This window comes from Corvus cornix, chromosome 13 (genome assembly GCF_000738735.6).
Source record: "Corvus cornix cornix isolate S_Up_H32 chromosome 13, ASM73873v5, whole genome shotgun sequence".
Lineage (NCBI taxonomy): Eukaryota > Metazoa > Chordata > Aves > Passeriformes > Corvidae > Corvus > Corvus cornix.
In genome coordinates, this window is record NC_046343.1 from 15,307,059 (window position 1) to 15,324,366 (window position 17,308).

At 39.6% G+C, this 17,308-nt stretch overlaps 1 protein-coding gene across 1 annotated transcript in view; it reads right to left on the bottom strand.

Moving 5' to 3' along the window:
• DOCK2 (dedicator of cytokinesis 2) overlaps positions 1 to 14,645 on the bottom strand; it is a 157,527-nt gene extending 142,882 nt beyond the window's left edge. Inside the window, exons 1-6 of the mRNA XM_010406219.4 lie at positions 14,377 to 14,645; positions 6,773 to 6,856; positions 3,941 to 3,981; positions 1,954 to 2,009; positions 1,709 to 1,805; positions 503 to 651 (exon numbers count right to left, since the gene is read on the bottom strand). Of these exons, the coding sequence (XP_010404521.2) occupies positions 503 to 651; positions 1,709 to 1,805; positions 1,954 to 2,009; positions 3,941 to 3,981; positions 6,773 to 6,856; positions 14,377 to 14,413 (464 nt within the window). The 5' untranslated portion in view covers positions 14,414 to 14,645. The remainder of the gene's footprint in view (positions 1 to 502; positions 652 to 1,708; positions 1,806 to 1,953; positions 2,010 to 3,940; positions 3,982 to 6,772; positions 6,857 to 14,376) is intronic.
• Between the last annotated feature and the right edge of the window lie 2,663 nt (positions 14,646 to 17,308).

Genomic DNA, 17,308 nt, shown 5'->3' on the forward strand with positions numbered 1-17,308 from the left:
ACAAGACATCTTGTCAAATCACTATTCTGCCCCTGGTAGTTTCACTTCTATTATCAGAACCAGAGTTCTGCCTGGAAATTCCCTACAGAATTGGGTGTGGGTGTGGATGCATTTGTTTGCAGACTTAGTACAGTTTGCCAGCACCACTTCTGAGGGTCACTTACACTACTGGACACAGGCCACGTTTGTGACAGATGGACAAATTTTGGGCCCCAAGCACGCTGGTGACACATGCACATAGAGGCCAGATCTCAAATCTTCCCGATAGACAAGCACATGTATTTATAATTAAGAAATAATATTTTGAAAAACCATTTGCTATGAAAAGCCTCATCACAGTATCCACCACCAGCCCAGGAGTAACAGGGGGAAGTCTGAAAACGAAGAATATGAACCACACTTTTGAATTCCAAACCTTTAAACATGAAAACTTTATCATCATCTCTTTGATGATGTGCTTCAGAATAAATCACGTTTTCCAGAAGTAATGTAGGCCGCTTACTTGTTACCATAGTCAATTTTGGATGTGACTTTCTGTTTGAGTTCTTTGAGCTCATCTTTTGGCAAAGTCCCCGACAGAAGCTGTGACCGCCACTCGATCAAGTCATACATCATGGATTGCACCTGCTGGAACCGGGCTTTCTTATTTGTCTAGGAGACAAAAAAAACCTCAATAGTTTCAGGCTTTGAGTTGAAGCGAAACTATGGTCTTGACAACTAAAGGCTACATGTCATATTTAATGCTAAATGATAGCAGGAACAATAAGTAGGTAAAATAATGATGTCTCATCCCACAAATTCTTAAGGACAGAATATCCCATGTGATCATAAAGAAATGACACGAAATTTAAGCAGTCTGTATTAGGATAGGGAATTATGTTATTTTTGTTTTATTTAATTGTGTTGTTTTAAAATTCCTTAACAAATTCTTATCAAGAGAAAACATTACAAAAATAATTAACTTCTGTATGAGATACTGATGGGAACAACAACACTTTACTGTGGTATTAACACATTTAAGAGAAAAATGAGAGAATACACAGAGGTCACTAAAGCAATTCTAGTGTCGTTCACTGAAAATAAAGAAGGGTTTTCATTGCTGACTTAATCAAGAAGACTAACAAGTGATGTGTTTCAGAAAACTACAGCACATTCAAGATCGCTTTTCCCCAACAGAGAAAAAGCAAAATCCAGTGGCTGGGATTCTGGAACACTCAGTACAATTATTGAAATCTCCAACTGTTGATAGCTACTTGCTTCCAGTAACCCTTGAAGAACTTCTGTTCTAGCATTCCAAGAGCATCATGAATCTTTTCAAATGCATGCCAGTTATCTTTTATACTCCTATCTGGAAAATTTTCAATGCTAATCAAAATTATGAAAAATTTATCATGCACAGGATACTCAAGGTTGAAACAAAGGCATGAAGTTACACCACTCCTCAGCAGGAAGTCAGCTTTCCCTTTACAGAACCACAGAATCATTCAGGTTGCAAGAGTCCTTTAAGATCATCCAGTCCAAGGCTGATGGCTGAATTAGATTTAAAGCCACTAGGCATTTAAAGCCACTGAAGAAAATCTTAGTAGTGAGAAAGCAATTTCTTAAATCCACCCAGACCCTGCCCTGAATGTAGGAAAAGACATTAATTTGAACAAGGCCCCAGTGGGCATAAATAGGACTGACTAACAAGCAACAAATGGCATCCTACCACATAGAGCTGTTTCCAAATGCTTCCCCATTCCCAGAGAGTAGTGGTAACTTCTTGGACTAAGGGAATCTCAGCAGGTATGACATTTTCTGTATGTCTAGGAAAGAGAAGGAAACTTATCACAAAGAGTGTCTGCATTTCATGGGTGTGTACTATAGTTACTGTGGGTGAGGAACATAAATGCCTTAAAACTCATTCTTTAGCAGACAAGCTCAATAATGTAATAAAACAGATAAATTCAATACCTTTTCTTTTCAGCAGTAGCTTCCTTAATGTGGATGAAGGATTTAGGAAATATTCCCTGTTGAAGGAGAAGAAAAATCAGAAATCCACACTTATTCTCCAAGAACACTGGGGTAACAACCATGAGTATGAACATAAACTGTAATGACAAACTGTAATACCCAAATTAACTGCTGATTATTTAGTTTCTGTCCAGATGGATGCATTTCTATTTGACAAATAATAGAAATTTTGTTATATCTCTGCAAATATAGACTGCATAGGCATCTTTCTTCATAAGAAACACCATTTTCCACCCCAGAAAACAGTTCAATTAAATACAATATAATAAAATACAGATTAAATTCAGTAAAGAAACATTTTGTCTGTGCATCATCTCATACATTCCCCTTTCATAGACAAAAACACAATCTAATTTAGAGATCAGCTTGATTATCAAAGCAAAGAAGAAAGACTGATGTAGGATCATTGAATACTGATAAAAGTATTTGCAATGCATGAGGAAGGGAGACAGTAAAGCCATAAACTCTCAGCCTTCCCAGATTTGTGTGGCCCCACTGCAGCTGAGATCGCAGTCTCATTTTCTGCTCCCCAGGGCTGTGCAGAGATGCCCAGCAAGATGTAGCCAAGAAAGCACCAGGTTCCATGACATTCTCAACATCTATTTTAACTGACCTGTGTAGAAAACAAATGGTTTGTCACCAGAGAAAAAGTTCTAATGTGACCTGTTCTTGCTCTACAAAAGCTGAAATGTCTTAAGCCAAAGTTTAATCCTTTATGATTAAAGGAATGTTTGACAATCACTCTGTCCATGACAATCCTCCCCATAACTAGCAAATCTCACCTTGGTAATTAACTAGATTCTTCCTGGATTCTTCTCTATTCAATAACTCACTCGTGGTACCTCAAGTACCACAATAATTCAATAACAAATGTGCTACTTTACAAAGTCTTTCTCCGAATTAGATTGCTTCTTTTATAACCATTTTCTTTTAAGCACTGGATCTTAATCAGAACACAATCATGTCTTATCACTTCCACATTTTCTTCATTAAGATTAAAGCTAAAAAAGTCTGTGAAGTAGCAAAGTAAAAGAAGAAGGTCACACTAATGGTAAATTTAGTGGTATCTTAGTACATGAAATTAATAATACTTCTTAAAGCATGTTATGCATGTTGATCTTGAAGCCTTTTAGCAATATTAGGAATTAAGAATTAGTTAAAAGGAAGTGGTTAGTTCTGGTAAATATTTTCCCTTTTTAGTTTTAGGCTAAATTTTAATTGATTAAAATAGAATCTTATATAGAATAAATGGTAATAAAACTTTTAGTCAAAAGAAATGTCAAAGGAGTAATTGAAACACAGGCATAGTGTTTTAATGCATTTGCATTGCTGCTCCCTAAAAAAAGAGTCTTATACTAAGAGCAAGTTACAAACAAAAATGCTTTTCTTCCGGAAAAGTGCATTTGAAATTAAGAAGTAATTTTCTTGCTACTTAACTCAGGAGTCATCATACCTAGGGTAAAAACTGTTCCTCTGTGGCTTTCCATTTTTGGGCTTAAGAACATTGATTTTTAAAAAAATTAATACTATTTTTGCACATTATAGATATTTAAGAACTTAAGCCTCCTACAAGTTGTTTATATTGTTTGTAGCCTAAAGAATCCTTGGAAAAGTACAGAAACAAACACATCTAGCAGCAAATTATTTCAAAATTCAATTCAAATGGTGTCTTCAACACCATTAACCTGAAGTCACAGTCATTTCTTCTTCATCGATCTGCTTTTCTCAGCCCTCACTTCTATTTACCAACATTGTCCAGGATGAATGCTGATCATTTTTCTCATCTTGAAAGGAAAGAGTGGCAATAGCTGACTCGAGAGATCAGAACAGAGAGATCAGGACTATCTAGGCAGAGATAGTCAAAAAACCCAATTCATGAGCTGACTCCTTAAAAACAGTCTCATAGGAATGAACAGTGTGATCTTACCTCTGCTCCTTTGTATCTTACTAGGTAACCCCTGTACCAATCTAAAAGGGAGAAAGATAACTTGGTATGACAAAAAAACCCATGCATTATAAAGCACACAACAAAGTCATGGGGTTTATTTCACATAAAAAATACCTAGCATAGTATTTGTAAGAATTAACAGTTACTTCAAACATACATAGATTAAAGTGAATAGCAGGGATTATATTAAGCATGACTTGCATATTATCAAATATGATTGTATTGTCTGCTTTCAAACCTTGCACAGTAAGTACAGATAATTGTACACATATTTTAACACCCCATGCTCACATTAAAATGGTAGAATAAGTTGTATCTCAAAGTAATTATGTGCACATCCTTAAATATCTATCTCAGCCACGATTGCCCCTGGTCCTGGATAGCCCATGAAGTTCTTCCGCTGTTCCAGGCCCAGTATTAATCCAATAGAGCACATGGTTGTTACACACTCAATTTCCTTCAAGAAGACTAAGTCATTTTTCTGCTATGAGGAATTTTAGCTTTTGGACTCAACCATAATAAGCAGCTTCTTGGTGTAAATTCAAGTTGGAATCTCAAGAAAACTCAGGGTTATTATTTGGCTTCTGCTCCATTTGTAACTAGAAAGCCCTTCCAAAAGACAGGAGTACAGAATTGCAGTAATGGAAAGCTAAAAATTAATTCAGGCTTTGCTCCACCTATTCCACAGTTAAGTCTCAATAAACTACAAAAAGCATAAAAAGCAGAGTTCAACCTTCCTAAATTAGATCTGGGGCCACATCATGTGCACACCCCATCATGAAAAATCACCTGCAGAGAATCAATGTTTAACTGTTGAATACTACTTTTTTTTTCATCCCATAGAAAGAATTTATGACTAAAAGCATACATTTTCTAACTGTAATTTCATGAACAAAGGTGATGTCTTTGTTATCACCCTTTCTCTCTCACCATTTCTATCACAGGTATCGCAGCCATGCAAGCAAAGCATAAAATAATAAAAATAAATCCCAAACACCAAACAGTAGTGTCAGAAAGGTGATGCTAAAAGTCACAGGATGATTGCTGACCTCAAAGAAAAACTCAGGACAGATTTCTTTTAGGTTTTTCTGCACTGGGATTCTTTTTTCCCCCAGTGTTTTCTCAACAATAAAATTCCATCTTACTGCTAAAACTGAATTATTTGCACATAGTCTCAATTTACAACCAAGTGTGTAAAATTGGTTTCACCCCATCTGCTGTGACAGCACATGTATGCTCTGTGCATAAATTTTGTCCATGCAAAACCAACTAAAACAGGACATAAAAGGAACACGGGAAGAATCCTGTCACCATTGGTTACTAGCCAGCTGCAGCTGGCAGCATATTTTGAAGATATCTGATGAAATATGAACTTCACTCGCACAGTGAGAAGGATTCCACTTCTTCACTGACAGACATATTTCATAAAGCAAGGCATGACAGAGCATGTCAAGGGCAGGGGATTCAGAAAAGACTTTTAGACAAAAAATAACCCCATAAGATCAGCACTCAACTCACTAGGCTGGGCTGACTACAAATGTACCACAGGCATCAGAAGCCTGAAATGCTATTTCTGCAACTAATAGACAATACAGGGATGAGGAGGTTTCTGGTTTGTCTGTGTGCTTTGTTCTTAGCCAAAATGTTTAGAATAGAGGCTTAAAGAATTGTGCAGACCTTACGTTTTTTAGGAGAGGACAGGAATCATTGTGACTGTTGGCTGCTGAGTGACATCAATGTTTTCACTGATGCTTAAAGATATTGACTTAATCTTACAAACAGAAGAGAAATAATTATGGGTTTGTGCTCCAGTACATTGTAAATGTGGTTTTTCAGGTGCTCCTCCCTCAAATCCTTTGTTGTTTCCTGACAAAACAGCCTAGAGCTCTGTGTGGTGGAAAAGGCTGGGTTCAAACAGCTTCAGAGTGTTTGCACTTTGTGACCACAACAAACCAAATGTCTCAACACTGAGCTGTCTCTGCCACTGCGTAAGGCAGCAATTGGCCTCTCTCTTTAACATAAGTACAGTTAATAAGATACCACAGACACATGTTCTATCAGCAGAAGTAGGTTGAGGAAGATAATTTCACACTATGTTTTTCAAAGCTTTAAGCAGTTTGCAATTTTTTTAAAAAACTCTTGGCCTGGTCAAGAGCATCACTGCAAACTGAAATCACTCTCACGGTGACGTTTGCAGATACCCAGCTGCTGAGTTAGTAATAACTCCACCCTCTGTGCTATATACTAATGGAAACCTCAGTAGCTCTGTCTTGCAGAGACTTGCAGAGAATCAGTGGGATTGTGAAGGTATTGGCTGTCCATCGTGCATGACTTGACTTGGAGTTCTGCTGCTTAACATGTTCAATCAGTTGGATGGCCTTCAGAACTGTTTCTATCATGCTGACACTCAGATTTCTTTAACTGGGTTTCCTCATTGTACAACAGGATGAGGGTGCTGAGTATCTCCTAGCAACCAACATTTAGTTTAGAGGCAAAAAGTTTACTCCTTTAAATCTTAAATCAAATTTAATATAAATTCCATGAGGTACATCACAAGCTGGCACAAACTTCACGAACTCTACATTCACCTTGATGACTTCCTCATTTGGTAAAGGCTTCCCAAAAAACCACATGTACTGTAATATGTCTAATTTTGGCTCTTCAGAAAAGATCACGTTCTTCCTCAAAATAGACCACCACCACCACCACCACTAAAAACAAGAGGATTAGACAGCTACCAATGTAATACAGGGAATTGCTGTGAGGTGAAAGGAATATGTTATTCACAAAGAAATGAGAAATGTGACTTACCTTCAAAGGACTCCAGGATATGGACCACATCACCAATCTGTAGAGAAAGGTGTTGTATCTTTGTGCCTTTGAAACTGTATATAGCTGGAAAATTAAAGGATGAAAACACTATTTTTCAATACAGCCACACACTACAGTTTAACTGAAAACCAGACATGGTTATTAAGGTTTGGATACTGGGATAAATACACTAGGCTAGACAAACAGAACTATAATTCTATCCAGAAGCTCCATTTGTCACCATTAAATAATCTCTTGTGAGAATGGAAAGATGGTGAAAATGGCCAGTGCTGAAAACAAAAACCAAACAAACCAACCCCACAGAAAACTCAGCAAGCATGGGGACACCAGCTATTGATCAGCACTGCTCTGCACAGGATTTAGGAGCACTGTTTAGATGCAGGTCTTTGATAAACACACAATTATAGTGCTGGGGAATTGTTTGTCTACTGGCCCAAAGGATTTAAGCACAGAGTTATCGAAATTTATAGTTACACTGGCATGAAAGGGCACAGAGATGCCTGTAAAAACTAAATTTACTGACTTCTTTCCTGGGTTTAGATGCTTTAATTTAACGTGAAACTGTGTTTCATATGGAAACAGTACCAAGTTTCATAATTTTCTGTATTCTCTGCATGACTCTGAATAGAACACAGGAGGAGGGGATTTTAAAAGTGTTCTAATCAGAAACTTATCTACATGTGGTTAAGAAACAGCAAAGTTTCAGAGAGAATTCAAGATAATAAGCCTCTTCACCAGTTACGTTCCAGGGCTACAGGATGTGGGCTCCTATGCTAACCGTGCCTCTGTAAATTTTTTTTTCTTTCTGGGCTCGGTTACAAATTTCTACAACAGCATTAGAGCAGAAGTGCTTATTGAAGCTACAATCACACAGGGAAACTGATTAAATACAAACAGCTGATCCCCCGATTAAACTGTGCAGGTGGGAACAGGCTGCTAAAGGTGACCCCAGGTGTGCAGGAAATGTGTCAGTCAGCAGAGCTCCACCTTGGCTCCTGGCAGTGTCCCCATCCAGCCACACACAGCAACCAAACCTGAAGTAGTTTGGGCGAGGGAAAGCTGATCTATAAAGCAGAGTCTACCTTCAGCATCTTCCTGCATTCCTTCTGCTCCCCTCTCCAGGTTTCTAAATCAGGATGTTCATCTCTGCTAGGTCAACATGTATCATGATACATTTTATTTAAACATTTTACTTATTTTGCTTAAATTATTAAAGTCTCAAAATAAATTGCCTTCCAGGAAAATGCCTAAAGTAGGAATGTAGAGCTAAATAGATTCATCCTCTTCCCTTTACAAGTATTCCATAAATTATGTCTCTTTTGCCATCATTATATTTGTTATATTTCTGGAACAGAAATTAGAAGGAATTTCAGATTGAAGAGGCTTACTGGACCAAGAATAAATTCTTTTTTGTTGACGTGAAGAGGTTCCCAGCAGTTCCTCCTCCTGAGTGGGGAGAGCAAGGCTTGAATCATTCAACATATGGGGAGGAGTAAAAGAAGTATAACTTTGAAGTGAGGCTCTGCTTCCCAGATTCAGCCATTTATTCAAGAGAATCTTGAAAACACTTCCTTGGAACTGCCTTAGCCCAACACAAAATTGAGTTTACGTAGCATAACACATGTGTAATTCTATTCTGACAGGTCTCTTTTCCATAAGTGAAGGATGGCAAACAACCCTGAAAAGTTATCATGACATTTCAAGAGACATTTGCCTGGAGTGTTTGGGAGGTGGGGGATGTGTGTGCACTCCCATGCTCTTAATACTATTTTCCTCAAAAGTCCATGGAGATCAAGACTACTGTTGACCAGCAAATATTTTAGATTTCAAAATATGTGCTGCTCTACTTAGTTGTAGCTGTCTCAAAATATAGATGCAAATTACTGAGTCATATATTTACATTGCATTTCGGTTTTGCTCTCTTAAAACTTCATTTAACAGCCCTGAATGTATTGAAAAATGCAGTTACAAACTGGCAACGGAAGTGGCTATACCATCTTGGTTATTTCTAAATGAGTAAGTGGAAACTTAACAAGAAAGATCTTATTGTAGAACTTGGATTGCTTTGGTAGGATGAGTTTAAAAAATCCCTCTACAAAGTTTTAGGCTATAGACCTACCCACACCTTTTGTGATAAACCACCTCCCAAAGTACTTTGCAAAAAATGTAACAAATAACCCAACACCATCAGCTACATCCAAAGGTCTTATCTACAGCACCAGACAGCTTAACCATCACATCTGCTATTGCTTTAATTATTTACTGTGAATGAAAATTTGACTATTATATCCAGTTATGTTTTCTGTCAGCTATAAGTGATGTCATTTCTCTCACAAACCAGGACCCTCCTGTATCTGTGAGTGTCGCCTCAGAGTTCACCAGCCAAAAGGAGGGTTCCCTTTCCTCCACCCTCTTTTGAGATCCTCAGGGTTATGTGTGCACAAACATTTAACTCATTTTTCTCTTCAAAAATAGTGTATGAAAACCCCACGTGAAATTCAAGGTTTTTGGTGGGATATTCACAACATGTTGTTGGCTTTTTAAAAAATAAATTCTCCAGTGAGTAGAAATAAAAGGCCTTTCAAATCTCTCTGAAGAACCTTCCTACTGCTCCTCTCCCTGGCATCCTGTATCCCAACCATAAATAAAAAATGAGTCATGTATCTCAGTATCCTTGAGGCACAGAAAGCGACCTGCTTGAAGACCCCAGCATTCACCCTAAATCCTAATAGTAACTACTGACCTCAGGAGTGACTGAAGTCATGGCAATAAGATTAGCGGGGGAGATTTGGATGGCAGATGCCCTCCTCAGCCCCAAGCTGAGGTGTTCCCAGCAGCAGTGTGTCTGCACACAGGTGCTGCCAGATTCTTCCAGGATGGCTCAGAGAATGCCCAGCAACCCCAATTTTATGACTGTGTTCCTAAATAGGGACTTTACAGCTCACTGAGAACACAGGTGGAAAATTTTCCCCTGAACAAGCAAAGGATAAAAACTGTCTTTTTAGAGATGCCCATAACCTCTGTGGCAATTTTATAGCACACACATCACGCATGACTCAGCAAACAAACAGCCCAGTGCAAGTCCCCTGAGATTCTCAGCTCCCTCAGGAGACGAGCTGAAGGCCAGCACACCACAGCATCAATACTGCTCAGAGAGCACATGGAAATGCTGGGTCAGACTGCTGACATAGCCAGCCTTCCAAACTGAGCCCCATTCAAGCCCAGGTGGGCTTTGAATTGCACGTCAGGAAGACAGGAACAACTCCCATCACGTCCCTGAGGCGTGCCCAGAGAATCCTTTCCAGTCCAGTCAAACAGATCGTGCTGCAGACAGTGACTCTCAGCAGCTTCTGTGTGGTTTTGCTGTCACCCTCACACCCAGTGCTTGAGTGAAGACATCTACCAGTGTCTATCCCAGCGGGAAAAATTGAGGGTTGAAGAAAATTCCTCTGTTTCCATTTAACTCCTACTCATCTACTGCAGCCAGAGCTGTTGGATCCGATATGCACACTCCCCCCTCTAGATAAATATGTGTGTACACTCTTGAATAGATGGGTGGCTGTGGAGACAGAAAACAGTTAACCTTTCCTAATTTAAATGGCCAGCAGAAAAAAAACCCCTCATACCTTGTTTGGGGACTTCCACACACAAAACACTGTGGAAGAGTCACAGTAACCCAGGTAACAGAACCCCTTCCTCAAAAAGCTACATTTCCTCAGTGTTAAAGCCCATATTATTGCTATTTACATGATTAGCCTGTAAGTTACTGCAAGGTGGGAATGGTAAGCGAGGAAAATCTCACAACCTGCAACACTGAAACCGTTTATTAGCCTAATAATCTTGCCTGTCTTTGCTGCCTGTTTTCCTTCAGGGGCAGTCCAGGTCCGACTCTTTATAAAAAGTACAAGCATTACGTTGTTTCATTTTGAGACTCACCTTTCTATAACAAGCCATGTTTCAAGTTGTTTTTCCTGGCTACTTTTCCACTCTTATACAGAATTAAAAAAAAAAAAAAAAAATCCTAAGATATAACTGAACCGTTCAGGTCCTAATTTCCCTTTACCACAACAGAAGGACAACTTGGTATGATTTTGAGGCAATAACTCATGATGTGTTTTGCATATTAAAAAAAATTCTAATTAATGGGCACAGCGAGCACCCTGTTTTATTTTTAAAATATGCAGCTCCACTTTTATGAGTAGTAAAGTGCTCGTAAGTGATCGATTCTTGGTGCTCAATTACCATTTTCTTCTCATGAGAACAGGGTGAAATTATTCAGCAAGGAGACAGATAAACCCCAGGTGAAAATATACAGTCCTAGCAGGATTTCTTGACTTCTGGAAAGAAACCTGTAAAAAATGTGTTCCAGTATTCCAAGTTAAGGATCTCCCCTAAAATCTCACAGACCAAGTGTGCCTTAATGACCACAACATGGGTACAGTTCTAGGGGAAAAATCACAGGTCAGAGACTTGTCCTAAGCGTTAGATGCTGATTAAATTTATTGCAAATAATGCTCAAAGGGTAATTCTGCAGTTCTCAGGTAATGAGCTGTTATCTCAGAAAACAATTGAATACAGACTTCCTCACTTGCTTAATCTTGGGGCCAGATGGAGGTTTTAGCTGACCTGAGCTACTTATTTTCCTTCTTAGGCACGATAAAGCCAGTATGGATTACAAGAACCAGGAAGCTCTAACATACCAAACCAGTTATATAAGATATTGTCTCTGACTCTTTTCCTTCTCATATAAAAATGCAGCACAGACATTTTTCTTAGAACTCTTTACGAAGGAAAGGATATTGAGCTGTGATTTTTTCTTTTCATGAAAGACCATGGATAAAAATATTATTTCCCCAGCTTTGTCTTCATACCGTTTCAGTTTGCCTTTTGCTGCTTCCCAAGCAGCTGGAACAGTCTGCTGGGTTCAGAGGGTGCATTTCATGGAGGAAACCTGCCCTGAACAAAGCTCTGCTCCTTTACACCGCAATCTATTCAGATTTCAGAGATGTAGAATAATTTCCAAGGACTTCAGCAGATGAAATCAGACAAGGCAGTCTCAGCCCTGTGCACTCAGGCTGAGCATGTGCTTTTCTACACCTTCAGAGAAGTCCCCCACTCCTCCCCATAATTTTGCTTCAAAAGGACAAACATTCATTTTCAGATTCAGCAGGAGTAAATCAGATGCTTGAGTTTAGAATGGCAACGTAATATTTCACCAGTTTGTAACTTTGCTTAACATCTGAGACAAAGGCAAAGATTTTCCATGAGGAAACTGCCACCCAATGTCACCAGCCTGTCATGACTCTTCCATCCTGTCCAGCCCAGAGGAATAACACAAATTTAGGCTGGGAATGCTGCAAGACTAAGAACAGGTTTCATGTGTAAAACCAGGACTGTAGTTTCCAAGTGCAAAGCTGAATATCTTCCACCTGGACCACTCCATTTAATTTAGTAAAACACAAAAGTGGGCACAACAGGTGCAATTTACCATAATCAAGGGATGGCATGGTCTCCCAGACCTACCCTGCAGTGTACTCTGCTCATCCAAAGCATGATGGGCCCAATATTCTCAAACTGAAACTCTGCTGATCAGCAGAAACTGAAGGCATCAAGCACACTTCTAAACAAGAGACTTGAAAATTCAACGTGAGATTTGTAATCAGAGACTTAAACCCAAAGATTTTCAAAACCACAGAAGACAAAATAACCCTATGTGGTCAAAAAGCTTCCAGTGTGTATTACTCCAAAAGCTCATCAACTTTCACAGAATTTATGACTCAGTAGACTCAAGTTTGCCCATTTTTCTCGTCTCCCTCAGACACAGGAGGCATGCTTACAACCAACCATAAACGCAAAACCCTCTTTGTTTGTGACCATAGCTGCCAATGCCCCTTTTCCAGGCCTCACTACTCCGTAAGTTTCATTTACTTGAAATTCAGCAATTACACTATTTTCCTGCCAACTTCAAAGAACATAAATTTATTTAATTTATGGGACAGGACAACCAGTCGTGGTGGTACATGCTTGTTTGGGTTTGTCTGCTTGTTTTAATTATTCTGGGGTGCAAGAGCATTTTTCTCACCAATGTATATAATGAAAGAATACACTTGGTTTCCAAGATAAAGGTAAAGTAAGACAAACTGTGAGCAAACAGTTTGGCTAAGAAAAGGAACTTCTGGGTATAAGCTAAAGGTTGTTGAATTTGTACTCATCTGTTAAATTCAAGCAATTGTGCAAAAACAGAGACAGAATGCTCTTACTGAAGGAACCTACCATAAAGTCACATGTATGACCACTTACATAACTACTATTCTAATATTGTTGAAAAGTCCGATTGATTGTTATTTATTTTCCTTTGTGACACACTAAACCACAGACACTACTACAACTGTGATTTTTACATACAAATATAAAGAGCTTTCTAACATGTTTAACAGAAACCCCTTCTTTAACCCAGAAAATGGACTTCCGTGGGGCCAGCAAGTGGTAGCACCATCACCACACGGCAGGACACAACATGCCCAGATTCTATTTTACACCAAACTCACTCTGCTCACAGGTGAGAGCAGCAGGGGAGCAAGCAGAGGGGAAAGGAAGTGCCAGCAGGTTTGCAGTGTCAGTTCTTCCCAGCGACCTACTCTAGAGTAAATGATATTGTTTTGGACAGGACAACAAACACTGCTGGATTGCCATTTGTTTTTGAAGCAATGTATTTCACAAGATGGATTTTACTATGTGAGGTTTGCTGAACCTTTCAACTACCACAGAGACTACTACAAGGGCAAAAAGTAGGTGCTTTTTATGATACGTAAAACTGAAACAGAAAATATTTACACCTTTTATTTTGTAATGTAAACTGCCACCAGAACAGGCTACTTCCATTTTGCAGTTCTACTACTGCTATACATGGATGTTGAACAAGACATTATTTTCCTCTTATAAATTCCTTGGTGTTACATTTTATTTCATGCAGCCAGTTGGGTTTTTAATGCACATCACAAAACACTATGGCCTACTTAAAATAAAAAAATTCTGTCAGAAGTATATAGAAGGTTAATAACTAAGAACTAGCATTTAGCTTTCGAGTGCTTTAGCTTTGATTCCTACTTTTTTAAGGCTTTTTTTAAACAGCAATTCAGTCCATACAAGTTAACATCATTCATTTTAAGAAGATTACTTTCCTTCCAAAAAGTACTACTTACCAACTCAAACAGTTTTTTTCTGTAACAGGGACCACAAGTGACAATCTTGCAGAAGCAACTGTAGGATTCCCCTTCCCCTACATTTGTTCCCCATAACTTTCTGGCTGCTGCACATTATACAACACATTATTTGTTCAGTCTGCCTCTAACACACCAAGGTGGCAAAAGCTGCATTACTGTGAGAGTGGGAAGGCCGACTCTCATGTACTTCATGCCATTCTGTTTGAAAGGTCAAAACTTTGTACAAAGTTGATCCTTTCAATTAAGCCACCGTGGTAAAGTAGACAGTGTTAACTCATCACACCAGAGAAAACACCTGCCCACATCCTGCTCAGAAGACAGAAAGACAACACTGAAATGGCAGCTCCCTGAGTTACTTACCCACACCACTCTTCTCCGTCTTGTGCCATCTTGCCATCACACATGAATCCGTGAGGCTCCGAGGGATGCCCACTGCCAAGGAGTCCAGGATTTACGGGATGCAGAGCTGGAGGTGGGTGACAAACACAGGCCCCGGAAGCGCCGTCGTTCCCCAGCCCTCGGACAAGCAGCAGGCAGAGGCAGCTGCGAGGGCTCTGTGAGATTTGCTGCCTCTCGGAGCTTCCTTCCTCTTTTCTCAACTCAAGATATTGTGCCCCAGTGTCATGGGGGAGGGGAATCCCAAACCGGGTCTTTCTCTTGCACCATGTCAGCGGTAAAGAGAAGCATGAAAAAAGGACCAAAACCACACCAGGACCGTACGGCACCACCCCTGAACTTCAGGTCTGTGCAAAGCCCGCCTGCAGTGACAATCTCTGATCACGGGCTAGGTCAGTTCTGGACACCAGACCAACACCAGGCTTGAAAGACTTGACTTCAGGGGACACTACATCTTAAATACTCCGCTCTTCTAACCTGTCCTCGAACACAGATTTGTGCTTTTCATGTCTCCTCTGCAAACAGAAACGGAGTGAAGACAAAGCCATGTTTCATACCACACCCATTCTTTTTAATTTCTGTCATTCTATGTTTGGAGGAAGTAGGAGACTATTCTCTAAACAAAGCAGTACTTTCTTAAAGACTTACTGTCAATACAATACTGCCAAAAGCAACTTTTGGTATATTTACAGCCTGTGCTTCCACACAGGCTGCTGTGTCAGCTAACTTGGGTGAGGACATCTTGGATGTGCAAAGACCAAGCCAAGCTGTTTGGAATCTGCATTAAGGACAATATACTGAATTCAAGGCAGTATGTAATCTTAAAGCACAAAGTCTGTGCTTTACTTATAAGTTTAGAGTTAAAAAACCCCAAATGAAATCCTTGCAAGACTTACTGTTTGTTTGATCTTCTGCTCAGTACAACAAATTCAGTTGACAATCCTGTCCTCTGGATATTCCATTGCAGTTTAGCAATCACTTTTTATCCAAACTGTCTAACACTGCCATGCTACCTCCATCTCTTGATTTTTGATAACCATCTCATCTGTTTTTGATAACCCATGACATTTTATTTCTCAGTTTTAACTAGCAATCATGTGGAGCACAGACTGCCAGTCTCTCTCCTTGCACGTGGAATTCTGATATATATTTCTGGAGGAAAATCACTTTAACCTTTATCACAGATTTGCTTGAATTGGTGTAATCTTAACCATACTAGCTTAGAAAAGGATTTAGCTCGTTACTCTCCCCTAAAATAACATTGCAAATCATGTTATGTTTACTAAAGAGGGCTCAATTCCCAGAAACTCCCATTATCTCCATTACAGACAAGCTTCATCTAAAAGTTCTCAATCCTTTTTGTCCCTGGAAAATGCACTTTATATTGTTATTCTGTCAAAAACAGATCTTGAGGCTGAACAATTTAATCTTTCAGTTTAATATGGGTTTTGAGTAGTAACTTCCTAACCAGTGCTGATTATCTTTCTCACTCCTCCCAATCCCTGTTGCAGCAAATCCCCCTTCCCATTCACTATTTGGCTTAGACGTTGCCTTGCTTTTAGTTTCTTGTTCTCCCTTGTTGTGTTTCCCTGTAAAACAACAGCCCCGTGGAGAACTGTTATTTTCTAGCACTCATTTACAAACCTGCTTCTCCACAGAGCTCTAATACACCTAGTTAACGCCACTGTCTTTTCAAAGTAAATGATCCAAAATACAGAAACTTCACCTGCAGACTGGGATCTAATTTGCAATACTTTTCTGATGCCCTGATGTGATCGTGCAGAGCACAGCACAAACACAGGGACTGGGCTCTGGCCAGAGCTCACGGCCCCTCTTGTACCTTCTGGACTCACCCCTAATGCCGACTCAAGGGCCAAAGCTCCCACAGGAATTGCTGCCTCCTGCTGCCATCCCCTTCCCCACAGCAGCTCTCAGCATTGCACAGCTGCTGGAACTTCTTCCTGGCAGACTTTCATGATGATGCTTTTGCAACTCCTCAGCTACTGGAACCCACTGCCACTTCATCTTGCTCAGCTCCTACCTTGTCTGACTGTGTCTGAAAAATCGCTGCTTTAACTCCCCATGAATGGATTGGGGAATAAAATCTTTTCTTAGCTGCAAGAGGAAAGTGCACTCAGAGCAAAGCACATACAGCAACCCTAAAATCCTGTTTTTACAACACAGGTCTAAAGAATTAAGGTGGGTAATAGTTACACCCTTTGTCCGTGGAGGTTTTTATTCCAAGTTGGTTTATTTGTGCAATCACTTCCACATTGATATTCCACAGAAGACAGCGGACAGATTCATCACCCTCACATACATTACCATTTCTTCCTTAAGTCTTTTTCAAGGCACAAGGTCTTTTAAGGAAAATAGAAAATTCCTTACTTCCCTAAAAGATCAAACTCTTTATACAGGAAGCTCACACAAAAAGCTTACCTTCTCAGGGCTGGGGACAGGCAGAATGGGAAACAAGTCTTGCTTCCTTCAATATTGCTATCAGTTCCAGAAAACAAGACCTTGTAAGATGCTGAGTAGCTAATTACCCAGTTTTAGCTATGCTAATTTCCATTACAAAGAAGAATTTGAGCAGAAGACAGAAGTTGCATTTAACTGCCTCTAAATTCTATTCTGTGCCAAGATCTGTGAGTGCAGTTGCAGAAAAGCAACTGATGAGACAAAACAGAACCAACTAAGAAAATACAGCAAGTACTCTCCTGCACAGCACCTTCAGTGTGTTATGGCAAACCCAAAGCCTGAATCCCAGACAGGTTCCCCCACCTGCACTCCTGCAAGAGGATGTGTGAACACGAATATATTGCATAAGATGGTAAAGGCTGCACACTCCAAGTGAACTGCAGAAGCAGAGATTGTAAAGGAGATCTTGGGGGTAATT